The 26,709-nt window shown below is 39.5% G+C and overlaps 3 protein-coding genes across 3 annotated transcripts in view; 1 reads left to right on the forward strand and 2 right to left on the reverse strand.

The window, feature by feature from the left end:
- Positions 1-11,376, forward strand: part of loxl2a (lysyl oxidase-like 2a) — a 32,336-nt gene extending 20,960 nt beyond the window's left edge. The window contains exons 7-14 of the mRNA XM_047346542.1: positions 2,981-3,132; positions 3,230-3,397; positions 5,293-5,458; positions 6,266-6,506; positions 6,734-6,849; positions 7,035-7,171; positions 7,476-7,587; positions 10,221-11,376. Of these exons, the coding sequence (XP_047202498.1) occupies positions 2,981-3,132; positions 3,230-3,397; positions 5,293-5,458; positions 6,266-6,506; positions 6,734-6,849; positions 7,035-7,171; positions 7,476-7,587; positions 10,221-10,291 (1,163 nt within the window). The 3' untranslated portion in view covers positions 10,292-11,376. The remainder of the gene's footprint in view (positions 1-2,980; positions 3,133-3,229; positions 3,398-5,292; positions 5,459-6,265; positions 6,507-6,733; positions 6,850-7,034; positions 7,172-7,475; positions 7,588-10,220) is intronic.
- r3hcc1 (R3H domain and coiled-coil containing 1) lies at positions 9,507-19,794 on the reverse strand. The gene is made up of 8 exons (XM_047346544.1): positions 19,620-19,794; positions 16,388-16,525; positions 15,641-16,199; positions 14,857-15,029; positions 12,910-12,980; positions 12,728-12,823; positions 12,511-12,638; positions 9,507-10,124 (listed from the first exon to the last, which is right to left on the reverse strand). Exons 2-7 carry the CDS (start codon positions 16,459-16,461, stop codon positions 12,529-12,531), a joined length of 1,083 nt encoding a protein of 360 aa, XP_047202500.1. The 5' UTR covers positions 16,462-16,525; positions 19,620-19,794; the 3' UTR covers positions 9,507-10,124; positions 12,511-12,528.
- Positions 19,795-21,067: 1,273 nt separating this feature from the next.
- golga7 (golgin A7) lies at positions 21,068-26,662 on the reverse strand. The gene is made up of 5 exons (XM_047346545.1): positions 26,415-26,662; positions 24,731-24,853; positions 24,493-24,645; positions 24,270-24,371; positions 21,068-22,100 (listed from the first exon to the last, which is right to left on the reverse strand). Exons 1-5 carry the CDS (start codon positions 26,421-26,423, stop codon positions 22,053-22,055), a joined length of 435 nt encoding a protein of 144 aa, XP_047202501.1. The 5' UTR covers positions 26,424-26,662; the 3' UTR covers positions 21,068-22,052.
- Positions 26,663-26,709: the final 47 nt, after the last annotated feature.

Consider the following 26,709-nt stretch of genomic DNA (forward strand, 5'->3'; position numbering starts at 1 on the left):
TCTGGTGTTGAACAAAATAACAATAGTGATATTCTTTGGAATAAAGAGCAGAGACATTTCTTTAAAGGTCTAATCCAGAGATGTTTCAAAGCTTTCTTGGTTCTGTGATGTAATTAATACAAATCTGAAGTTTTACAAAGGATTAAAAAATACATATTTTTGCAGCGATAACACCTGTACGTAAATGATATAGCTACCTGCAGTAGCTATATCATTTATTGGCTGGTTTTTGTACATTCATCTGATTTTTCCAGATGATGAATAAGAACCCACTGACATTATGCACACCTCTGTGGATAGGTAATGATCACAGGATTTACAGCAGTTCATAGACTATAGCAGAATACTCACTAATAAGAAGGTTTGGCTTCAGTGCACAGCTTCCTTTAATGAGGAGTAGATGTTTCTTTGGACAGACGGTGAACTTCAAGTTGCTCTTAATAGCAGCAGCTTTTACAGTGGGGATCTTTCACCAAACTGTGGGAATGAGAATGACATTGTTCAGCTCAGAGCTATTTAAATCTACCTTCAGCAGCATCAAAAAGCATGGCTCCTCTCACAGTTACTGAATTTAAAACAGTTTCTTTAAAAAAAAAAGCAATTTCCCATCTGAGCCCAACACATTGGACGTTAGTCCATACATAATTTAATCTGTATATTGAAATTAATGTGAATTAATGTGTGGAATAAGGGCACTTCCAAAGTAATAAACATTTCACAAATTAAAATTCCATGCAGCAAACATTGAAAAAAACTTTGATTTCCTTCCATTTGAAACATGCTGCTGCACTACTTGTAATTATTAGCCCCCCAGTTAGATGTGTTCAAAAGCTTTTGTCAGGATGGGGTTTTGAGTCGGACCAAAATGCAGACAAGAGCTTGGCAGCCGCATCTTAGTAATTCTTTAGTTTATTCTCAAAAGGTCAAAAACATAATAAAACACTGCAGGTTCTCATGGCAAAACGTAGCATAGGTTTCCAAGCAAAACATAAACAAAGCATAGTCATGGTTGGGAACGAGATTGTGACAAACACAAGGAACCAGCGACGAACAAAGATACCAAACCAACTAATATACTGTGGGATAACAAAGGCAGGTAATCAAAGGAACAGGGAACAGGTGTGACAAGAAGGCAGAGAAACAAATACAAAGGCTGAGCATGGGAAAAGGACTAATAAGAATAACCAGAAAACACAGACTAAGCAAAACTATAAGAAAGAATTAATCAGAGGAAGCATAAGGAAACTAGAATAACCATGAACTAAAGTAAACAGAGAAACTAGAGGGAACATAGAAACAACAATAACCTAAGACCCAACAATGAACCCATTAAGAAAACCTGAATACCAAAGTGAACAAACCTAACCACATAGACTGAATAGACTGGAAATGAAACTAGTAAACAAGAAGAGTCCAAGGAACAAATTACCAAAACATAAAAAACACCAGGATACTAAGAGAGAGAATTAAACTAGAGAGTGCAAGGAAGACAATGAATTATAATAATTACAATTACAATAATAGTAATAAAAAAACCATACTAAGTAATAAGGAAACCACCATAAAGAAACCTAAGAGGGGAAACACTAGGAGGCGGTAGAGGGACTAGAAAACATGATGCAAAAACCAAGATAGAACAACTAAGCAAAGAATAAACAACAAAGCCTCAAACAAAGTCCAAAAATGTCACACTCTGACAGCTTTAAAATAAATAGCAGTTATGGTGAATTGGTGACCACATTTGAAGCTATGACGAGATGAACTTTGACCTTTGTCTAGCTCTGATTTTCAGAGTTGCTTTAAACATTTGAATTCTCACTTCGACTGTAGATGGGATCAAATTTAGACAAGTAGCTATTTTTGGAGCTATTTCCTGTCTTATAAAGATCAGCACACATCTGCATTACTTCCATTGCTTTCCCATTTCGATGAGAGGCTAAGAGAAAAGAACTGAACAGCAAGGAGAATCGGGTATTGACAATGGATGGATAAATAAATGTACTTAAATTAAAGGTTAGATTTGTCAAAACTGTCTATTGTGCGATCATGGATGCCAGTAAGTATAGAAGACCATGTATGTTCAGCTGTGAAAATGAAAGCACCTCCAGCTTTTCTTTGCCTTCTGTACCACCACCTGTTTTTGTCTCACTTCAGCCACTTCTAGACCTGAAGTCAGCACATGAAGGCAGTAGGGAATGTATGGGGCAGCACATTAATGCTTACACACTAAGCTAAATATTGAATCTGTGAAATGCAATATCCCACAGCTTTATAAAAATTCATATGGGTGCACAAAAAGTATTTTTTTCCCCACTGCCTTATTCTCAAAGCAAAACAGAAGATTGCACAAAATGTTCCAGTGAAGAAAACATGTTTTATGGGTTTAAGGAGAGGAATTCTTGGTTGGAGAGTGGACAAGACCATTTGAGGGATTTGTGCATGAGCTAACCACTGGACTTACAATCTTCACCACAGAGACTTTGAATAGTTTTTGTCGTCAGAATTCAGTGTGCACACTAATGTCAGTAAACTCAGTCACTAACAAGAAATCTCTTTATTTTGAATGGAAACAACACTAATTTACATCAATCAGTTGGGAGATTCAACCTTATATGGAGGAGGCGCCCTCTTTTGCTGACCTGTCAGGGTGCAGCCCTGAGAACATCTGGAGAGGGCAATTACATATGGTTCTGGGCAAATTCTGCAATACTTACCACCCTTCAGAGTTTCATTTTCATCTTTTATAGCTGACTGCTTGTTTCCTTTGCAGTGCAATATTACATACATCTGCCCCTCATGGAACATTATGTCCAAAAAACCAAGCCCCTCAAGAATAGTAGACTTATACATTTTTCCTTTTGCAGTAGCAGGCAGGATCTTGTGTTCAGTTGTAACTTCTCTGATAATGATAGAGAGAGGTCATTTTGTCATTACCTGAGTAGACTCATGATTTTCTTACGTTCTTGCTGTATCCCTGCAGGGGTTGGGTCTGTCCACATGAACGAGGTGGAATGCTCTGGGTTTGAAAAGTCTCTGACTGAATGTTACTTCAACCGTGAGTCTGTGGGCTGCAGCCATGAGGAAGATGCTGCAGTCAGGTGTAATGTTCCTGCAATGGGCTTCAACAGCCGCGTGAGTTTACTGCATCTGGTTTATACATTTCAAGGAATATAATTCTCTGTATTTATAAGATTGAATGAAACATAAATGTAACCCTCTCTTTCCTCAGCTTCGGTTAGGCGGCGGCCGTAACCCCTATGAGGGCCGTGTGGAAGTCCTGGCAGAGAGAAACGGCTCTCTGGTGTGGGGCACAGTGTGCAGCGACAGCTGGGGAACCATGGAGGCGATGGTGGTGTGCAGACAGCTGGGGCTGGGCTTTGCCAGCCATGCTTTCCAGGTAACCCTACTAAGAAAGGTTTCTTACCCAAACAAAAAGCCTGCCACCTGCAAAATGGTGGTTGCTGTTTCATCATGTTCTCAGCTGACCTGATTGGAGTTTTCTTTATATATACCAAGTTTAGTGTCTGTTAACAAGGGTGATATTTCCTTTCAGACACACGGAATATGAGGAGCCAGCCCTGTACATACAAGCTGACATTTTCTGTTGTTGCAGCTTCTTTTCATAGTTTATACGCAAATCTTTTTTTTTCATGTGTAGTCTCCAAAAATGCAGACAATATTTAAGTGGGCGTAGTTACTACACTAACAAATGCTGCAGAGACGTATGAGGATTTCCAAGATTTTCTGCAGTTATTGTGAACAATGACATGTCCTGACCAGAAATGCCTTTATTCTTGAGCTTTCTATCATGAGCAAAATAACACATTTCTCTTTCATGGGAGTGAGTGCAGGCTTTTTGTTATTTTGGGGGGATTTAGTGTTTTTCAGAACTGTGTCCTGTATGATCTGTTTGGTCTGTGCTATTTCCGTGATGTTTTTGTGAGGACAAGGCGGTTTCTGTTCTTATGGGTTATGTGTTTTAACAAAAATACATTCGGGACGTTGTAAGGAGCCTCTAATTTGAAAGAAAATAATCGAATTACATGAAACACTGTGATCAGTTTCCACAATGTAATGCTAATAAAACATATTTACCTCACTGCAGTTCTGGAGGCAGGAGATGATGATAGGTGAGATATGAGGTTACAGCAGCCTGCTAGTATTGCCAGTTTCAGCCTGTTTAGCGAATGAGTTTGCGTGGCAGTGGATGCCATTAGCTCTCTCTGTCCCTAACAAGCTTTGGCTTTATTTATCCCGGAGGGCAAAATAAAGATGCCACTTGCTTGGTTACATTAAAAACAGACGGTAAAGAGAAATGGTTGGTTAATGGAGGTAAAGATATAACAGATTTAAGAGTCCAGCCTCTCAGCGGGACTTTAGAGAAAACCCCGAGCAGATCTTTGAAGTACAGTGGAGGTTTTATTATTAAAACACATGGAAACAGTGAGGCAGCATCACACTACTGTCCTGATTAGAGCTCCTTTTATGTCACGAGGTGAGGGTTCACTGAGCAAAAGACCTCAAGGATCAGCTCTATATGTGAACACACTCTAAAGGTGTTGGAAATGTATGGCTTCATATGATCCAAATCAGGAAGGTATGCGATTTGAATTATGGGGATTTTATGTGTCGATAACTGCAGAGAGTTAATGACTGGAACCTGGACTAGATCTGGTGAATACTGTTTATCCAAGAGGGCCAATCCACCTCCTTAACTGAAAGTTCTCATCTGAATGGTATATTTCTATATTTTTTTGTTGCAGAGAAGGGACCTCCTAAGACCCATTAGTCTGGCTCATGTCTTACTCATAAATGGGTTTTCCAGGCAAATCTGACCACCAGATGGAACATATGATGGCAATCTTAAATCTACACTTCAGTATATCTGCTCTTCCCCTCAGCCCACCAGCAGATACATGCATATCCCCCAGTTCAGCTTCGTTTGCACGTTTCCATGAAAATTGGTGGAAAGTCTGACATTTCCCTCGCACAAGATTTCCATTTGGTCTGCAAAGTTGTGCAACAAGACTGAGTCAGGGTTTGAGGGAGACATCTGGGCAACCCATACCTTTCTGTGGGGGGGTAAATTATTTGATGGAGTCATGCCAACAGTTAGATAATTATTTTATAATGTATTCAGATCCCTGTTCACATGTTGCTTTTGTTGTTTTTTTGTTTTTATGCCTAAAGTTAGGAGAGCACCTTTTTACATGACATGAGAGTGGTAGCGGCCTTTTGCATTTAAATCTTGATTGTTCTGCTAATTGGATTATTTCTGATTATAATTATCAGGAGACCTGGTACTGGCAGGGAGATGCATCAGCTGACTCTGTGGTGATGAGCGGAGTGAGATGTTCAGGAACCGAGCTGACTCTGGATCAATGTCTGCATCATGGCAAGCACGTTAGCTGCCTGAAAGGAAGTGGACGCTTTGCTGCTGGAGTGTCTTGCACTCAGAGTAAGAAACACCACATTCATGTAGAATCTTAAATAACTTTAACAAGTAAATCATTTCATATTCATGTTAATATTTTCAGATAAAATATGAGCTGTTCTGCTCCTATTATATTTCAATATGCCCGGTGTGCCTATGAGCATGAAAGTAGTATTATTAATTGATTAAAATATGTTACTTTGATACATTTTGTCATATTACACATTCCATTTCCACTTCACGTAGTGGCAGCATCATGCTGTGGGAATGTCTTTCCCCAGCAGGAACAGCGAAGCTGGTTCTGTGGATGTAGCTATTAACAGGACAACAACACTAAACATTAAGGCTGCAAAATATATCGCAAATGCAGTGTATTGTCAACGTAATATCAGTGTGTGCAGGATTTATATTTCAAAGGACAGTTTGGAGTGCAATAACTGTGGGCTATAATAGAGTCTCAGGGCAGCAGATGCTCACACCCGACACAAATGATGCTGCCTAAAATGCTGAGTCAGACTGTAGGAAGCACAGATGAGAAAGACAGGAAAGGATCAAATCGGCATATATTGCACCTGATATCATCTTCACAATATTTACCGCAATATTACTCACAAGATTTTCCAGTATTGCGTAGCCATGTTAAACATAAAGCCAAAGCTGGAGTACAACGGTTTAGATCAAAGCGCAGTCAGAGTCCAGATCTAAATTCAGTTCAAACTAGATTTTCATAGATCCCCTCTGTCCAATCTGACTAACAAAGTGGGTGTAAGGAGTAGTAAGACGTTTTTGGAATTAGTTAGTTTAATCTCATTGTGCTCTCCCCCCTCACAGCGGCCCCAGACCTGGTCCTTAGTGCTCAGGTGGTGGAGCAGACCACGTACCTGGAGGACAGGCCCATGTACGCTCTGCAGTGTGCCCATGAAGAACGCTGTCTGTCCAGCACTGCCGACAAAGCCGACCCAAACTCCTACCGCCGCCTGCTACGCTTCTCCTCCCAGATCCAGAACAACGGCTTGTCAGATTTCAGACCCCGGGCGTCGCCTCATTCCTGGATCTGGCACGAGTGTCACAGGTGAGACCTCACCAGGACATTCTGTGTAGTGAGTGACTGTAACCCCTCATCAGTTACTCTGATTTAGTTTTATTGTTACTGCTTATCTTTAATGTCTAACAGCTAACTTTCCTCTTGTTAATGTTGGGTCAAACTAATATGATTTAAACAGCTCCTTACCAGATTGTTTAAGTTCTCTGATGTGGCTGTTTGTATGATAATTAAACTCCCTTCTCTGTATAATCCAGACACTACCACAGTATGGAAGTTTTCACCCACTATGACTTGCTGAGTCTGAACGGGACTAAAGTAGCAGAGGGACATAAAGCCAGCTTCTGTCTGGAGGACACCCACTGTGATGAGGGTAAAGTCAAACACTTACTTCCTGTTTTTTTATTTCACATACAGGGATTTTCTAGAGATGTTCTTCTAACAGTGAAAACACCTTACAACCAAATTCCATATGATAAATATTCTACAATTACACTCTTTGATCAGACTTCTTGATAAAATAAATGTGCTTTATTTTAACATCTGCTCTGAATGTAGGTATACAGAAGAGGTACGAATGTGCCAACTTTGGGTCTCAAGGCATCACAGTTGGCTGCTGGGACACCTACAGGCACGACATAGACTGTCAGTGGATCGACATCACAGATGTGAAGCCAGGAGATTACTTCTTACAGGTACAACATCTGCTCTGTTGGTCTCACCCTGTTAAATATTCTACTTTTTTTGGTGGAAAGGTCCATCTCACATCAGCCTGCTGTCTCCTATAGACCAAACAGATGCTCATTCTCCACATCTGCCTTTTCCTCTATTCAGTGTCCCATATGTTACATAACTGAGCAAAGACTCTTGAAGAACACTAAACTTATCAACTTATTGACTCTGTTATAAAATGAAATCTGATATTTTTCAAAATACTGTGCCGCAGTTATTCCTTATTACCAGAAAACTATTAGTCTAACATTGCTCTCCTTTTTTAAGGTCGCGATAAACCCGAACTATGAGGTTGCAGAATCCGATTACACCAACAATATTATGAAGTGTCGCTCTCGCTACGATGGACACCGGATATGGACCTACAACTGTCATATAGGTGAGAATACTTCCTCACGAAGATACTACTGTCTTCTCCAACAGGGACGCAACATTTGCTGTGTTTAACTAGACTATGGTATAAATCACACACTACTACATTCATGTTGTGTTCAAAATAAGAGCGGTCCAGCTAGACTAACCAGATCAATCCCTGTTTTTGCTAGAAATCATATTACCACATGGCAAATCATTTATTAGTAGGCGTATTAGTCATAGAAAACCAACGTTCATTATATGCATACTCCTGAGTCTGTGTAATTGAGTAATTGATTGAAAGAGGGATGTTCAAAATAAAAGCAGTAAGGAGTTCAGCTACTGAGGTCATCCATTCTGTGAAGAAACATGCATCAGTCAGGTAGCCCTTATTTAGGGATGACACCAGCACATTTTCATAATTTCTCTCTGAAAACCCAAAAATGGGTCGTTCCAGGCATTTTTTAGAGGAACGATTGGAGAGGGGAAAACATATAAAGTGCAGAAAATGACCCTCAAATTCTTTACAATGGAAAGCAAAACCAGAAACATGGAAAAAATTGAAAGATGCAAAATGAAAGATCCATTTGAATGGATCGAAGAATATCCAGAGTGGCAAAGATTCAGCCAATAATCAGCTCCATGGTGATCATAGATAATCTAAAGTTAACAGCGAGTACTGGGACAATTCAAAGATGCCTGTGTGAAGCTGTGTCAGCAAGGACCCCCCTGCAAAGTCCCACTGTTAAAAAAGAGAAATAGAGCAACATTATCTAGACCGATGAAAGTAAAATTTTTCCTTTTTTGGGTCCAAGGGGTGCAGACACTTAATTGGATTGAAGCCACTCTGAAGACAGTGAAGCACGGTGGCTCAAGCATCATGATATGGGGACGTTTCTCTTACTATGGTGTCGGGCCTATTTACTGCATACAAGGGATCATGGATCAGTTTGCATAAAATCAAAATACTTGAAGAGGTCATGTTGCCTTCTGCCAAAGAAGAAATGCTCTTGGAATGGGTGTTTCAACAAGAAAATGACCCCAAACACACCAGTAAGGGAGCAGCATCTTGGTTCCAGACAAAGTCAAAGTTCTGGAGCAGCCAGCCCAATCCCCAGACCTTAATTCGAGTGAAAACTTATGAGGTGACGTCAAAAAAGCTGTTTCAGAGGCAGAAAAAGTAAACGCAAAGTTTCATCCTGGGTCGAAATACCTGTTCATTGGTGCCAGATGTTGGTCGACTCAATGCAACACAGTGTGAAGCAGTGGTTATACAACTAAATATTAGTTCAGTGATTCACAGGAATAATGAATCCTATAGACTTTTCAGTTCGTACAGTAAATATTTGAGTTTGTAAAGAAAAATGCAGACGCTGCTGTTTTGTTGAACAGCTCAATGTTCATTTTCTGCAATGTGATTCAAAGATTGATAAAATTTCTTCATGGTTTGATTGAGAATATCATACGCAGTGTTCCCAGTGCATGGAAATAAAAACTCTTCTAAGGATTTTGAGATTTATTCACATTTTTAAACACACTGCTATTTTTTTTAACACAACTGTATCTACAGAAACAAAGAACTGATTTCCAATCCAACATTCTTTGTTTTCACATTTCTTTTATGTGAAACAACAAAACCCATAACAGTTGCTTTCAAACATAAATAATTAAACTTTGTTATTCATTAATGAGTCTGTAAATATTTTATTTAGTATTCACTTGTCTGATAGTGCCTGATGTGCAGTATACTATATATATATATAATATATATATATATATATAATATATATATATATATAATATATATATATATATTATATATATATATATTATATATATATATATATAATATATATATATAATATATATATATATATATATTATATATATATATATTATATATATATATATATATTAATATATATATATAATATATATATATATATAATTTAATAAATTGTATTGATCAGTGCATTTAGGAGCATAAAGGGATAAACTTGGCTCAAACTGACAATTTAAATACCGTAAACTCTAAATTAGAAAAGGTATGAGATATTGAAAACCTCAGTAAATATGTTAAACAAAAAAAAACTATTTAAAAAGTGACTGAACAATGTTAGATCTTTTTTTTTTTGATGAACAGTTTTAACAAAATAAAATTGCTAGATATAAAATATTTCTTGAACTAAATCCTGAAAATGAACATCTGTTAACAACCAGTCCTCATTCACCTGGGCAATAACAGGAAACAAAACATCTTGAACATAACCAGGCAACCAAACAATTCAGGTCAAACCTACAAACATCGAAATTTAACTCAAAGCCATTCAAGAGACTTTGAAATAATCTGAAATATCATTTTTGTCCTTGTTAATTAATTGCCGAGGCTTTTTCCTTACTAATGTTGCCAAAGGTGAACAAAAGTTACCACGGGTCAGAGGTCAGGTACAGCTACAGATTTCACAATTTCTTGCTCAGAAAGTCATTTTCCTCCTGCCACGAGGTCAACTGCAGCCTCCGCTGTTCAGGGTTAGTGTTTGGAGAAAGGTCTGTCCAGTCCAGCTGTAGAATCAAGACAGAGAAAAAGTTTAAAGTCAAAAATGTGTTTAATAAGAATTCACCATATGGGTTTCTTCATTTTCATGTCTGACTTCACAGGTGGCACATTAAGTTCAGACGTAGAGGACACATTTCCCGGATTGCTGACCAACCAGCTTTCACACAGGTAGACCAGAGCAGGACGCCTCACAAGGATGGCACCAGGAAAGCATTTGACAACCACTAGAGGGAGCTGTGTCACGTAGCCTCCTTGGAGCAGTGCTGGATTGTTGTTGTGCTCAGGGTTCAGCTGGTGCAATAAACAATGACTCAATAGGAAAACAAACTGCATTTACCCTGTTCAGTTTTACAAAACTGTGTTTTTGTGTCTCTTGCTGTTTTTGTGTCATTTTGACCTGGTGCTCATGATGCAATAAGGATTACAGCCACGTAACTTGTTAAACCAAGTGTGGCGATGAGTGCATTGGAAACCAAAGCTTTAAAATGTGTAGAGAGCGCATCAAACCAAAACTCAGACAACATCATGTTCCTTAGTAGGGTAGTACTTCATTTGCATGGATTCAAGGTGCCCGCTGCCAGATCTGGTGTTTTAACTTGTCATAATCTCGCACTGTAAGTTTATCCGAAACAGCTGTGATGAAAAGCGGCTGTATAAATCAGATTTGTCCCAAATGTTTCGGACAGTGCAGAAATGATCTAAACACACAAAACAAATGTAATTCACTACAGAGTGACATGCCAAAGCCTCTGGCAAGGAAGCACCAGAAAAGACAACTCCTGTTGTCAGGATTGGATTTAACTAGCTACAAATTGTGACAAATGGTATCCACTGCTAAATGACAAGGAAATAAAGTAAAAATTTATATTTTTTGGAGGTGCTGCATGCAACAGATGCCAAATGTTGTCTGGAATGAGTTCCTGTAGTGTTGGTCAATGTCTGTGATGGATTTTCAGTCATAAATTTAAGCTAGAATATAAGAGAAACCAAGAAGCTTTTTTGAATTCACCAAATACACACATATTTGTGCTCTATACCTCCCATCTGCCTGTTTTTGAAATGTCTTATTAAACTCTATCCATCAGGGACTTTGGTAACATTGTGAAAATGTCTCGTTATGAATTTGTAAATGATTTTGAATGTAGAAATGTAACAATCCTTCATTTTACAAGGATACGTTTCAGTTGCTGATTGTTTTAATATATTACAGTGAATGTGGAAACGCATTAAAAATTTTAATAAAACATGTTGAAAGTACCCAACTTGTTTTATCATCCCTACGTGTCTCTTTATTAGGGTCGTCAAAATACTAATATTTTGATTTAATTGATACTTAATATGTAGAACCGGTCCTGGCCCCTGTACTGAACACATAATACTAAATCACTTTCTTATGATAATGCACTGGGACAGAAACCTTAAATCCCTTGGACCAATTTCATTGTTTACAGTTTTACTTGAACAAAGAATGAAAAATTAATGCTGCACTTATTGCTTTAGCCGTATTGACACAGGATCGCAGTGTTTAGATCAGCGGTCTGCAACCTGCCAGCTCCTGAGCCGTAAGTGGCTCTGTGGCTCACTTTATATATTAAACGATGAAATGTTGCCCTGTTTTCTTTGTTGCATTCTTTTGTTCTGTGCCTCCATGAAAAAACACTAGACCCACCCTGGCCCCCTGGTAGTTCTGGTCTAGAACCGCCACTGTTTATCTGCAACAGTGAAGTAGTAAACCTCCCGGACAACATAAGCTAATGTCTGTTTAGATATTAGCTAAACTGACACAGACAGCCCACTGACAGCCTGAGCTCCTCCTTCGAGATGCGCCGGTTTGGACCCCTGCTACGCTCTTCTCTACTGCGGTACGTTAATCAGCTGACTGCTCAGCCTGCTACTAAATAGCGAAGCGACAAAACAAACCCTCCGTTTAGTTGTAAAGTCAGGTACATTGTGGAGCCAGTAACCCGTAGCAACCTACCCTGCTGCTGTAGTTGATCACTAAAGAGATATTCAACAAAATGACCAGAAAGACATAACTTGTACAGGGCTGCAAATGACCAGATCCTGGTTTAGACTGTAGACAAATGTTTTGTATTTTCCAGAACCATGTGTTTTTGAAACACAAATTTATTTTAGTATTGAAGGGTCCTTTATTTGTCCCTCAGTAAAATATATTGTATCAACATCAAGTTGACAAATGGAAACACATAGTGGCACACTAAAGATAAGCAATTATAATAAAATAAAATAATCACAACTGAATTAGAGGTACATACTTCCATAAAGGATATTAACATTTATACTGTTATCTTGTCTGTTTTGCCAAACAAGGAAGTGACACTTTTAACTTACAAATTTTTCTAAGCGGGGTCTGAATTGTCCCCTACTTACTTATCTGTAGACTTTGACTCAGTATCTGTGTAGTCTGCCTTGTCCCCGTATGCCTAAAGCTCTGGTCACCATCCGTTTGGCCACTGCGCAGTCCGTCCTGGGACGCTCCTTCACTGGCTGGATAAATTCTTTAAGGAAGACACAAACGCTGAAATCTACACCTTTAACTATTGAGATTTTACCAAAACAGTGTTCGTGGCAGCCCAAAATCTCCTACCTGCCCTTCTGATAGCCTTGCCCTGTGCTTTTTTACTCCCTTCAGAAAGTGCTCGAGTCTTCAGCAGTGGGTGGCAGATGGAGAGGGCATGGAGCGCTGTAATTAGGACAACCACTAACTTTCATCACAGTCAGCTCAAACACAGATCATCACGTTTAGTGTGCAGTGGAAAAAGCTCTGACCTGCTGCCTCGCTGGAGAAAACACCCAGAGCATGTGTGTTGTCCACCCACTTGATCTTCATTCCTCCGTCACTGAGACACGACAGGAGGAGAAAAAGAAAGAGAGAGATTATTATCAGGCAAGAGGGGGAGGAAATGAAAACAACTTGCTCTCTATTTTTGGACGAAATATAGACTACATGGTAAAAAGTTCATTTAAAGAAGAATAAAATTGTACATTTTGGGAACATAAAGGGAAAAACACATAAATGATTAAATAATACTGACAGTGAAGGTTCCCTTCAGATTACAGTGGTATATGTTTTAGGGCTGCACTATATTAGAAAATCTTGCCGTAATATTGGTAAATGTTGCAATGGTGATGTCAGGTTTAATATTTATCATTTACATCAGGACTTTGACTGGAACAATCTTGATCTAAACCATTCCATTATAGCTCTGGTTGACCGTTTTGGGTCGTTTTCCTGCTGGAAGGTGAACCTCCAACCCAATCTCCCTTCAGATCATCCTTTTGTTCTGTGATCTCCACCTGGCAATTAACTGAAAGCTCCCGACACCTCAGTAATACACGATTGCACAATGGGTGACATATGTCTTCTTCTAGTCCATTCGATTTGAGAAATGTGTGGTTCAGCAGAACATGATGCAGACAACATGCTGAGGACAGTGAGCCACAACTGAATGCATCTGGACAGCATGCAGAGAGATCACTACACAGAGCTAAACCTCAGGGGAAATCTTCTGGGGAAAATGGCCAGCAGGTGAAGGCTGGGAGTTGTAAACCATCCATCAACCGATTAACTTTGACCCGCCTTCCTGTCAAAGAAGAGCATCTCCACAGTATGATGCTCCCAACACCATGTTTTACAGTGGGGATGGTGGGTTTAGGGGAATGGCAGAGTTGATTTCCTTCACTCACAGTTTAGTGTCATCTGTCCAGAGCAGCTTCTGACACATGTCTACTGTGTCTCCTACCAGGCTTTTTTATGTTGCTATGATGAATTAAACAGAATCAGAATCAGGTGTATTGGCCAAGTTTGTTTGACAAACAAGGAATTTGACTTCAGTTTCCAACGCTCACAGCAGACCGACATTGACTATAATTATGTGAACTTTAGAGGAAATTCTGTGGAAGTCCACCTTCATCTCCATTATCCTGAGCAGATTAAGCTCCAGGAGGTTCTGACCGCACCAGTGTCCCAACCGATCCACCTCCTGTCTGTATGCAGACTCTTTATTGTCCTGCTGCCGGTCAGTAAGGAAGACGGTGATTCACTGACAGGTGGAGGCTAGCACTGTGAGATGGGTTTCAGCCAGAAGGGGAAAACTACCATCAGGTCCACAGTGCTCCATGAGTAAAACTGGTGCGATACACATGGCTGTCTTGCATTTCTGATTTTATTTCTAATAAATGTTGAAAACAGTGTATCTTGTCTTTTTTAAAATGGTGCCAGTTCACAACACACGTTGTCTCATGGCAAGTTTTTATTTTTATTTTGTCATTTTGTGATCAAAGCATTGTCTAGAAATTACAAAATTGTCTCAATTTATGAAAAAGAGGGATTATATGTCCTCTCGAAACTCGAGAACTGAACCCTGAAAGATTTTCCACTATTGTTTTCCTTTTGACCAAGATGAATACGGGGGTCAGCGTTTAAGAAATGGCATTACAGTCATGCATTACTTTGGATCGCTATGTGAAACATCTAAACAATATGTATTAATGTAAAACCTGATGTTAGAACTAAAGACGCACTGATCAGAATTATTTGGCTGACCTCTAAGCTCTGTTTCTTGTAAAGCTTTGATTTTAGCCCCTTCTGATTTCTCTCTAGGAACCACAATAAAGGAAGATATAAGAACAGCACTAAGAATATATTCTCTAGCCCTCTGCTCAGAAAGTACTTATATACGTAGTGATATGCAGCTCAAAACTTCCTGTTCTCACCTATATTTTGTGAAGGCATCAAAAAGGTCCTCAGTCTTCAAAACAGCTGGGAAGTCATAAATCTCAATGACATGGCTGAAGTCATCCGAGTTAAGAAAGACGTTCTCGTAGATGGAGTAGTCATTGTGGACAAGCTCAACAGAGACGTCTGTCTCTTTAAGATGCAGCTTAATCTGAAAGAACAGCAGAACGCACCTCATCTATAAACCAGGAGCATCAGGGAGCTCACAGTTAGGACAACGTTTTTCATTTTCCTGCAAGATTTAGGTTTAAACATAACCTTTTAATTTGACCAGCATGTATCTTCTGACTGAAAGTAATACTAGCATTCTGTAGTCCCGACTGGGATCTGATAGAGAATCTGTGAAGAGCTAAAGATTAGGGCGATGGCAAGGAGGGCCTTCAACCTCAAAGACTTGGAGCTCATCACCAGAGATAAATCGTTAAAATACCAGTGGAGAGACGCAACAAGATGGTCAGTAATTACAATAAGGCTATGTTTGCTGTAATTCCAAAAAAGATCTTTCCATTGATTATTATTACAGGCATAAAGATTGTTTTTAAATGCTTTTTTTATGTAAATATACATTTTCCTTAAAATGTATGCTCCATTTACATTGTTTTATTATCTACTGAGAGATGCCTGTCTCATAATAGCAACAAACTTATTGGTTGAATGTAAAAATGTTTTAAATATACATCTGCCAAAGGTGTAAAAAACTTGTCGGAAAAAAAATCTAAAAAAGGAACAAAGACAAAAGTGTAAACATCCACTATGACCTACTTGTTCAGTTACATCATCTGAGTCTGTGCTTGTGTCTTCGGTCCGAACATCGTTGAAGTCTTCTCCCCTAGCGTCCTCCAACTTCATCTCTGCAAAGGAAAACTCAGTCTGGTCCCAGACGATGGTTTCGCTTCCATGCAGTCCCACCGCCAACGTTTGAGTCTCTCCCTGGGGACAAAGTTCTGAATGGCTCCCAGCCACACCAGTTATACTGTCAGCGGCACAGGGTTCCTGTGCAGAGGAGGCGGAGTCAGCCGTTTCTTCTGCGGCTTCAGGACAGGGACAAGACTCTGAAGGAGTGCTAGCAGAGGTTCTGCTACACTGAGCAGGACTTTTTAAACCCTTGTTTGCAGGGGGGCCTTGTGAGTTTTGCAGAGACAGTCTCTTACGAGCGGCTCGTGGCATGTAGAGGGGCTGGTCCGGCCTTTTAGGTGCTCGACTTTGTGACAGGGTTGAAGGTTTCGTCTTGACGTCTGGTTCCTTCACCGCCCTGCTGCCAGGGGGCTCTTCAGAGAGGCAGCTGTTGCTCTCTACATCACTGTCGTCTTCTGACTCAGCCCTACAGGAAAACAAATCTCTTCAGTTAGGTTACTCTAATTTCTCGAACAACTAGCCTCAATTAATTATCAAAACATTGAAAAGCTATAAAATAACACTAATTAGCTGTATAATGTTTCTCTATTATATGAACCAGCTTTACCTTCACTAATAATCACAGAGGCATATATAAAAAAGACATATGTGTACCTGAGCTCAGAAGGGCAGACCACCACCCTACGGCACCAGCTCTCCCCTACAGAGAAGGTAGTGAGCTCTGGCATGTCTTCTACCGTCCTGTGAATCAGGTACCGCAGTCTGCTGGCTAAGGGGGGGAACAGGAGCACGCTGCACAGCGACACACAAAGGGCATTAAGTAACATTAGCATGGACTTTAAAAGTCTTGTTATAGGAAGGTATGTCTTACACACATAAAAAGGCCATCAACAACCAACTAAATACAGGTCCTTCTCAAAATATTAGCATATTGTGATAAAGTTCATTATTTTCCATAATGTCATGATGAAAATTTAACATTCATATATTTTAGATTCATTGCACACTAACTGAAATATTTCAGGTCTTTTATTGTCTTAATACGGATGATTTTGGCATACAGCTCATGAAAACCCAAAATTCCTATCTCACAAAATTAGCATATTTCATCTGACCAATAAAAAAAAAGTGTTTTTAATACTAAAAACGTCAACCTTCAAATAATCATGTACAGTTATGCACTCAATACTTGGTCGGGAATCCTTTTGCAGAAATGACTGCTTCAATGCGGCGTGGCATGGAGGCAATCAGCCTGTGGCACTGCTGAGGTCTTATGGAGGCCCAGGATGCTTCAATAGCGGCCTTTAGCTCATCCAGAGTGTTGGGTCTTGAGTCTCTCAACGTTCTCTTTACAATATCCCACAGATTCTCTATGGGGTTCAGGTCAGGAGAGTTGGCAGGCCAATTGAGCACAGTGATACCATGGTCAGTAAACCATTTACCAGTGGTTTTGGCACTGTGAGCAGGTGCCAGGTCGTGCTGAAAAATGAAATCTTCATCTCCATAAAGCTTTTCAGCAGATGGAAGCATGAAGTGCTCCAAAATCTCCTGATAGCTAGCTGCATTGACCCTGCCCTTGATAAAACACAGTGGACCAACACCAGCAGCTGACACGGCACCCCAGACCATCACTGACTGTGGGTACTTGACACTGGACTTCTGGCATTTTGGCATTTCCTTCACCCCAGTCTTCCTCCAGACTCTGGCACATTGATTTCCGAATGACATGCAGAATTTGCTTTCATCCAAAAAAAGTACTTTGGACCACTGAACAACAGTCCAGTGCTGCTTCTCTGTAGCCCAGGTCAGGCGCTTCTGCCGCTGTTTCTGGTTCAAAAGTGGCTTGACCTGGGGAATGCGGCACCTGTAGCCCATTTCCTGCACACGCCTGTGCATGGTGGCTCTGGATGTTTCTACTCCAGACTCAGTCCACTGCTTCCGCAGGTCCCCCAAGGTCTGGAATCGGCCCTTCTCCACAATCTTCCTCAGGGTCCGGTCACCTCTTCTCGTTGTGCAGCGTTTTCTGCCACACTTTTTCCTTCCCACAGACTTCCCACTGAGGTGCCTTGATACAGCACTCTGGGAACAGCCTATTCGTACAGAAATGTCTTTCTGTGTCTTACCCTCTTGCTTGAGGGTGTCAATAGTGGCCTTCTGGACAGCAGTCAGGTCGGCAGTCTTACCCATGATTGGGGTTTTGAGTGATGAACCAGGCTGGGAGTTTTAAAGGCCTCAGGAATCTTTTTCAGGTGTTTAGAGTTAACTCGTTGATTCAGATGATTAGGTTCATAGCTCGTTTAGAGACCCTTTTAATGATATGCTAATTTTGTGAGATAGGAATTTTGGGTTTTCATGAGCTGTATGCCAAAATCATCCGTATTAAGACAATAAAAGACCTGAAATATTTCAGTTAGTGTGCAATGAATCTAAAATATATGAATGTTAAATTTTCATCATGACATTATGGAAAATAATGAACTTCATCACAATATGCTAATATTTTGAGAAGGACCTGTACATCTCAATATGTGAATTGTGTGTTTTACAAATAATTCAAATGAATAGCAAAAAATCAGTGAATACTGGCTCATACATCTCTAAATGCTAACATTTTCTAGGTGTAATATAATATGTAGACGAGGAACTTCTGCCTTCCGATTGAGTCGGGAACAGGAAAACAAATCAGAAACCAACCAGTTTTCAGGTAAAAGACGTGTAAGATGTAGGATTCATCAGGAGGCGGAGATAAAGTGAGCAAATGAAACCTAACCTCACCTGCAAACCCTGACCCTAAGCCCTGGAACAAAAGGTTCCGTTTATCCTTTATTATTATTAATGAAGTGTTTTAGTTTAGTTTGTATAGAAACGAGTGTTACGTATTAAATACTACACACTTCAGCAATTATGGACTAAGTTTGAGAACTTTATACAATGTTAAAAGTTGTTTACATTCAGTTTCTTAGGACCATGAGAGTGATTTGATCTAATGGTTTCTTGTCCGGGATCCTAATCAGCTTATTACATTTTATTCTTAGTGGCTTTATTGTTGTAGGAACGGTTTGTGACAAGGACGATACACAGCAATTCAAATTAGGAAACAAAAAAACACTGAATGCATTAAACTATTTGCAGCAAGAAATCGTAGACAGTCCCTGTTTAATCTGAGGGTAAGCTTTTGAAAATAAGCTCCAGACTTGCTGATCAAATTTTAAGGGAGACCAAGATATATTATGTCAGAGGCTTAAGTTGCCCATTAATCTTTAGATTTTAATAATTCCTGTCTAGGCACCCTTGAATTAAACTCATAGTCCTTACAAGCTGCAAGTAAAGTTATATTATCATCAGAAACTTGTACCAGGACACAGGCATATCAAATCATTCACATAAAAACTAAAAATTATGTGAGCCAAAAACTAAGCCTTGAGGAACACATGTATTATTTTTTTTATATATAATTTCTCCCCACTCATGTCAATACATTGCTCAGATGTTATACATAATTCTCTGGCTGGAGATATTGTTACTCCAAAGGACACTGTTATGAAGCGGTTCTGAAACATACAAAAACGTGACAATAGTAATATACAATAAAGATGGTTACATTATAAAGTTTTGTTGTAGTTGAAATACCTTTCTTAAGTTATATGGTCATATTTTCTGATAAAAGCTTTAAAAATACGTGACCTTATATATTTAAATTCAACAGCGCCCCCTGGGGGTCACAATCTCGGGTGGTCAGGATGCGTACAACCGTCTGGGCTTCTTTCCAGAATCTGATGTGATACTATGTACACATATGACTAATGACTAAATGTCTGCGCTTCTAAACAACATGTTGCAAAGGAAGTAAAGGAAAAACTACATAGCCAGCTATGCTACTTCTTACTTTTTATGGTTTCTTTTCTGTTGGTATGTTTCCAGATCATCCAAAACATGATGCAAGAACTGATTTTCTTGCTTTGGGAGGTAAATGCCATCGAAACAAGGAAAAGCCACGGTGGACAGAGAGCAACAACGTTTGCTTGGTAAACTTCTACTGATTTCACAGCTTGAAATGAATGTGTTTTTGAACTAACTAGCTAAAACATTACAACCTATAAATGCGGACTGCAACCGTAGATCACAGAAAACGATGAGGTAAGTCAGATTTGTTTAGAATTATAGCTCTTCTGGCGCCGACTTCAGCCAATTAAGGTATTTTCGTCATGCATTCAAGGTCTACGTACAAATGTTAAGCTAAAAACAGAGCTAGAATACTCTGAATAACGTCTCTGAGTAACGTAGCCCACTTTTTGCTTTAACCTGCGGTTACCAAAGATAAAAATAAAAACAAGAGTTTCTATGACCCGCTACTTCTTATCTGTCCTGCTGTGTCGAGGCTTAAAAGCGTGTCCGGTAGCCCAGGAAGGTTTTTGTTTTTGTATAGCAAGTATCGAGGCTGGTGTTGATGACGCATGTGCGCGGTGACGTTCGAAGCTTCGCGACCCAGGGCCGTACCACGTGACTGACTCGGGAGCTGGATTCCCGTGATTCGAAATATAAGTGACTTATCAATGTAATCGAAATGTTCATTAATTTCAGTATTTTTTTGTTAATTTTGACGACCAAGGCGCACAGGTGAATGAAAACCAATTTCTTTATCTGAAAATTAGAATATTAGACAAGACACATGAACGCTTTTAGAACAGAAATTATTATGACCACCTTCTTGCCTACAGTCACGGAGAGGACTGCTGACTCGACAGTTGTCCAGCAGACAGATACTGACACCCTTTGACAGGAGGACCACAATAAGTCAAGACGTTTGCTATTTCTGGAGTGCTGAATCAAAGCAACAATAACTTGATAAAGATTCAAATTCCTTGTTTAACTGTGCTTGATTGGCCCGCAAATAAATGACCTAAACCATACAGAGAATCTATGAAGTACTATTAAGAGCAAGATGAGAAACACCAGGGCCAACAATGTAAACAAGCTGAAGGCCACTTTAGCAGAGGCACAGGCTGATCACCTCCATGCCCCGACTCAATCATTCATGACAAAGGAGCCCCAACCAAGTATCAACTGCAAATACTGTACAATACATGGTCATACATTTCAGTAGGATGACATTTCTGTTAAAAATCCTTTTTAAATTGGCCTTACTTAACATTTTAATTTTCTGAGAAACTGAATTTTGGAGTTTAAATAATCATTAAAATGAAATGTGTCTGTTGAAACTGGGTTTTACTTTTTGAATTAAATTACTGAAATTAAACTTTTCAATGAAACCTTAATTTATTGAAAAGGACCTATCTGCATTTGCAAAAGTATTTCTAAAAACCCCACACAAGATTAACATTTCAGGTAACTACAATTTATTTCAATAAAACATGACAATTAAGGACACGTATCCCTCAAACAAAATCCAAACAATCTGCTGTACGGCTCTAACCATCTAACCTTAATACTAATTAATAATAATAGGACTTGTGATGTATAATGAATATGGCTTAACTAATATACTGTCACAGAAATGAGAGTTCTCAAAATGTACCGGGTATAATTAGAGGTGAACTTGGTAAACATGCTCTATTTTCAAAACCAGAAACATCTAGAATGTACAACTTCTAAGACATGTTCCTAAGCCCAAACCCGTACATTCTTAAACATAACAGGAAACATGGGTTCAGCAAAGGTTGCAACCATCTCTGCCAACAATTTAAACACAATCTGTATCTGTTTAAGGTCTTCACAACATATTAACTGTCTTTACATCTTCAAAACAATACCTCAAATTGCTTGTGATGAACGTGGAGATGGTGGCAATGAACATGATGGCACATTTCATAAAGTCTGATCAACGTTTTAGACGTCTTGAGTATAAAAAGACAAGAAAAGGCAAGTACAAACATACAGAGAGGTAACCGGAGTATAAATTAGAAGAAAAAAAGATCACATTAAAGGTTTACATATAATTTAGGCGATGAGGTCTGACTACACACTGTGAAACAGGTACGGCGGATCTGATCAATCACCAACCTACACAATGAGGTAAGACATAAAGCAAAATCATGCTCCAGAATAGAAAAGCGCTAAATACAAAGTATATTTCAGTGTTTTAGCTCAGTCCTGATGATTGTTCTGCAGCCATAAATAACGTACGTTGTCAATGATTACAAGTGTCATGTTACGTTTGTTTTCTCATTAGAGGAAGTATGCAAGCGTCGTCGTTTCGGTTACATGTAACAGTGGGAGTACAAGTGCCGGACCCTCAGCATGTGTAGGTGACTCTTTGTCAGAAAGGCATTCGAATTTTCTTCATATCGTAAAAATTGTTTTATCTCGTAGAGTCGATACTTCTGTCTTCAAAGATGGTGAATTCAACCTGAAAAAGGGACGGTTAAGGAAAATAATACCCTATATTTTAAATGCGTTTGGTATAATGAAAGAATTTCTGACACACCTTCAGAAAAAAAAAAAGAAACGTTACTCTCCATTTTGACCTTTTCCCTTTTTATAATTGTCACGGTCTTTCCTCTGTAGCATGAACCACCTATTGCAGCTTCTATTTAACAAAGTCAGTTCAGCAACAAGGGGAATGTCTAATTGTTCCCTTTTCAAAGAGCACATTCTGAGGCCAACCAGACCCACCTTAAGGACACGTCAATATAAATAATTAACTGAGAAAGTTAACTGCATGAGACTCATATTAAATCTTTTTTCAACTTTTTTTTATTAAGTGTTTATAACTAATTTGTTTACTGGAGAATTAATAAAACAGGTTTATGATTCTGAAAGCCTTGCCAAATATTTTTCTGAGTTAAAAAATGTTTCTCAATGTAAAGAAATACAGGATGTAATCTTGAAAAGATAAAGAAGCATTACTGTTGTAGCTTGTAGGCATGGCTTCTGGATGAATGGATGGAGACAGCCTGGGGGAAGAAACTATCTCTGTGGAGGCTGGTTTTTGCAAATAGTGCTCTGTAACGCTGATGCCAAGGTAAGAGTCTAGATACTTTGTGTCCATGAAGCATGGGGGTCTGCAGAGATATTAGCGGTCCATGTTCGGACCCTAGACCTGTAAGTCCTGGATGCAGGGGAGGGAGGGTAAGCTCTGACGTTCCTCTGTGTAGACCTGATTGTTCGTGTCAGTCTGGCCCTGTTATGTTTTGTGGCTGTGCCAAACCACACAGTGATGGACGTGCACCAGACAGACTCAATAATGGGAATGTTGAAGATGACCACCAGCTCCTGTGGGATAATGTGCTTACTGAGTTATTGCAGTGAGTGCAACCTCTGCTGGGTTAAACCTCTAAGAGGTTTTCTTCCTGGATTGTCCATTATTATTTCCATCTATCTTCCCATCACCTCTGATCACCTTACAGGTTCCTGCTGAAAGAAATGCATCCCTTAGGCATAATGCTGCCACAACACTGTTCAGAGTGATGTGTAGTGTTCATTTCCCACCTCATACAGTATTTTGCATGTAGGCCAGAAATTTTAATTCTGGTTTAATCTGACCAGAGCACCTGTTTGCTGAGTGCTACCGTGGATTTCTTCCTGCCACTCTTTATAGAAAGACCAAATTTGTAGAGCGCCTGATTACTGATGACAAGAGCACTTTCTTCCACATGTTTGTTGAATCCCCTTCATGGCTTTTCGCACATCTCTGCAGCACCTCAAAAGCTACCATGGGCCTCTTGGTTGCTTCTCTGATTAATGCTCTCTGTGATGGCCTCTGGCACACATTTTAAAATCAGTTCACACACTCATCTCAGTTTATTTTGTTTCGCAGTTAAACATGTATTCTGGTAATGTAATTCATTTCTTTACATAAACCTAACAATGATATTATGAAGCGCGCATGTCGTAGCACCGTGTGGTGCCTTTGTTATTGTTTCTCTTTTTTGAGTTACCTGGTTTGGCAAGATGGCTGCTTCCTGTCTGGGCAAGAGGCGTGGCCAAGGGCTGAGCACTTTAAAAGCACAATGTCCGCTCAGAAGTTAGATCATTTGGTCCTTAGTTAGCATTGATGTTAAGGTCTGTTTCCCCTATTGTGTGTAAATGGTCGGTCCAAATCACTGTCTAGGGTTTTGTGTTAGGTCAGTTTGGTGAGTTAAGTTGTGTATACTTTGTTTGCTCAGTTAATATTCTGTAAGTCACTTTTGAGTGGGGGTTTCATTTAGTTGACCTCTTTTTTGGGCCCATTAGTTATGTAAGACACTTTTCATGTGTCCTCTATGTCTTCACTGCTTGGTCTCTCACGCTCTCCTTGCCTGGCCTGTCAGCAGTATAAATGCACGCCATACTTTTCAGATTAGGAAACCATGTATAATTGTTTTCTTCCGTTTGACAATTATGTGGCGCTTTGTGTTGGCCTATTCCATAAAATGCCAATAACAGAAGATAAAGCTTGTAGTTATAATGAGAACAAAGTGAAAATATTAAAGGTGCATGAAGGCATTCTACTTTCCTGCACAGATGTTTACTAAGGAAAACAAGTAAATATACAATTAGAATGAATCCCTATATGTGTTTGTCAAGTTAAGGATACGACTCTGAGGCCTCTCTCTATGGGGTCAGTCAGCAGTAAGCCTTTGGGGGCATAAATCTTCTCATTCTGGTCATTTATGTATCTGCCAATCTTCTTTAAGACCTATATATAAAAAGAGAACAGCACATTACAAAACAATGATGTGCTGGGATGTATCCACTTTGCCACAAGAGCTAGAGAATCACTTTAGACCATGAAGAGCATCCCAGTGAAGCAGTTTTACCTTTTCATAGTGTGTCTCCATGCAGAGAAAGATGGTGTAGGCACTCAGACAAGCCAAGCAGCCCTCCAGATAAGACTTCCCCCCAAGCTTCTCTGCCTCAGCATACAGGTTGTTCAGAGTCTGGATGGTCTCCTCAAACTGCTGCTTATCGAGCTGGAAACACACCAACAGTTTACATCCAACATCCTACAGTACTGAAAAATACAGCACCACATCAACCATAAAAACCATTACATACCCTGGACTCAAGCTCAGAGGGGAACTTGGTCTGGAACCTGCATATTGTTCCTGAGCTGTAGTCTCTCTGGACAAAGACCTTGGAGGACACAGCCGGCTGCTGGAGGTCCTGTAAGCTGTGGGTCTGGACAAATGGGAATCCAGTTAGCAAAGACCGGAAGCAATGGGGATTTTGGGTGGTAGCCAGTGGATGCCAGCACAACCCCTGATTTGATAAGCAGTTCGTCAGGTTTATCAACAGACTACCCAAAGGAAAAACCTACAGGGACCCAGTTTTTTTTCCAGCTGATGGTAAGCTCCATCCAGTCAGCGGGTTAGAGAGAGCAGCTGTGATGTAGAGCAGTCAGCTGCCTCTGTGATCACATAGTTGTCCTTTCGACTGAACATGCATTAATATACCGATTACTTTACACAGAAATTGTGCTGTTCATACGCCTTTGTTCAAATTCAATTACGTAAAAAAACAATAATTTTTACATGGTTAAGAGCTAAATTATTCATACCCCTGGCAGATTTACATTTAAAATTATTTTTCAATCAATCACAAAGTTTGTTTTTGATAAGAAATGAGACAAGCATCTCTAATAAGATACTAAAACAAGGTTAAGAAATAGCAATTAAAAATATGTTTTTAACTTACATTTTAATAAAAAAGGGCATGTTTGAAATTACTAATACCCTTCACAAAACCTTTTCTGTCCTTATAATTGTTGACCAGCTTTTAACATGTTTCCACGTTTTATCTTTGAGGTTGGAAGGCACCCATGCCACCACCCTAATCATTACCTTCCTCTGCAGATTTATGTTACAGTGAAGAATCCTTTTATCATGTGGGCCAAAATACTCAAGCTGAGAGTAAAAAAACTTAAAAGTATCAATCTGCATCCACCATCTGTGCTGGTGGGCCACATTTGTGCTCTTGTATGCTTGGATCTCGGTTGCCAGCCGCACACAACAATTTCTAGGGCAGCTATGTCCCTAAGGCCACGCTTTGGACATCCATGATCTGTCAGATTTAAGCCAGGACTGTGGCAGGACCACTCCAAAATGGTAACATTACTTCCAGACAGAAGAAATATGTTGGTAAAATGAAATGATTACTTTAAACCTAAATCTGCCAGGGACATAAATATTTTGGGACTAACTGTATATATTATTTTAACTATTCTTTTGTACATCAGTGTGACACTGCACATCTTTTAATACATTTAGCTACACTGAGCAGAAAATCCAACTCAATTTTAACTGAAAATGTTTCTCTGGACAGCCCACCTAACAGAAAAACAATATTAGCACATGTATCTAGTCAAACTCGTTAAGGTCATTTACCACCCTGTCTAGCACTCGGGCCCAATCAGACCAGCCCGGCAAGTATTTTCTGGTTACGCCTCTGGCTAAGGGGAAGATTTACATTAACCCTGTAGGACAATGAGACAGAATATTGTCACCAGTCAGTCAGAATTACTAAATAAAACCGAAATCAGAAAAAAAAAATTGTTTTATCAAGTTTGAGACGATCGTTAGCTAAAAACAGGCTAGCTTATACGTTTCTATTGGCTTTCAAACACCCCTAGAAACGAGAAAAATGCTAACATTTGCCTCCCAAAATAATTTAACGTTACCATCTAAAACCGGGTTTACGACCGCGAAAAGTTTTCTTTAGCTGGGATAAATCAAAGATTTACCTCAGCCATAGCAAACGCCTGTCCTGTAGCTCCAGCTCATCTGTATCCAAATAGTTTCCGGCTTGATATTTTCAAAATAAGATTCGTTAGAAATGGTTTTGTAGGCGCCAAAAATGTCGTCTCCCAGTGGTCCCACTTACTGCAGTCAGCTGATTTTATTCACGTCTGAATGGATTTCTGCCTATGACATTTCCTTCCATTAAAAACTGAAGTTCAAAACTAGCGCATAAAAACATTAAAATGAAGGATGACACACCCAAACAGGAAGCCCTGATCTTTTTTCCCTACATTCACG

Source organism: Girardinichthys multiradiatus, chromosome 20 (assembly GCF_021462225.1).
Source record: "Girardinichthys multiradiatus isolate DD_20200921_A chromosome 20, DD_fGirMul_XY1, whole genome shotgun sequence".
Taxonomy (NCBI): Eukaryota; Metazoa; Chordata; class Actinopteri; order Cyprinodontiformes; family Goodeidae; genus Girardinichthys; species Girardinichthys multiradiatus.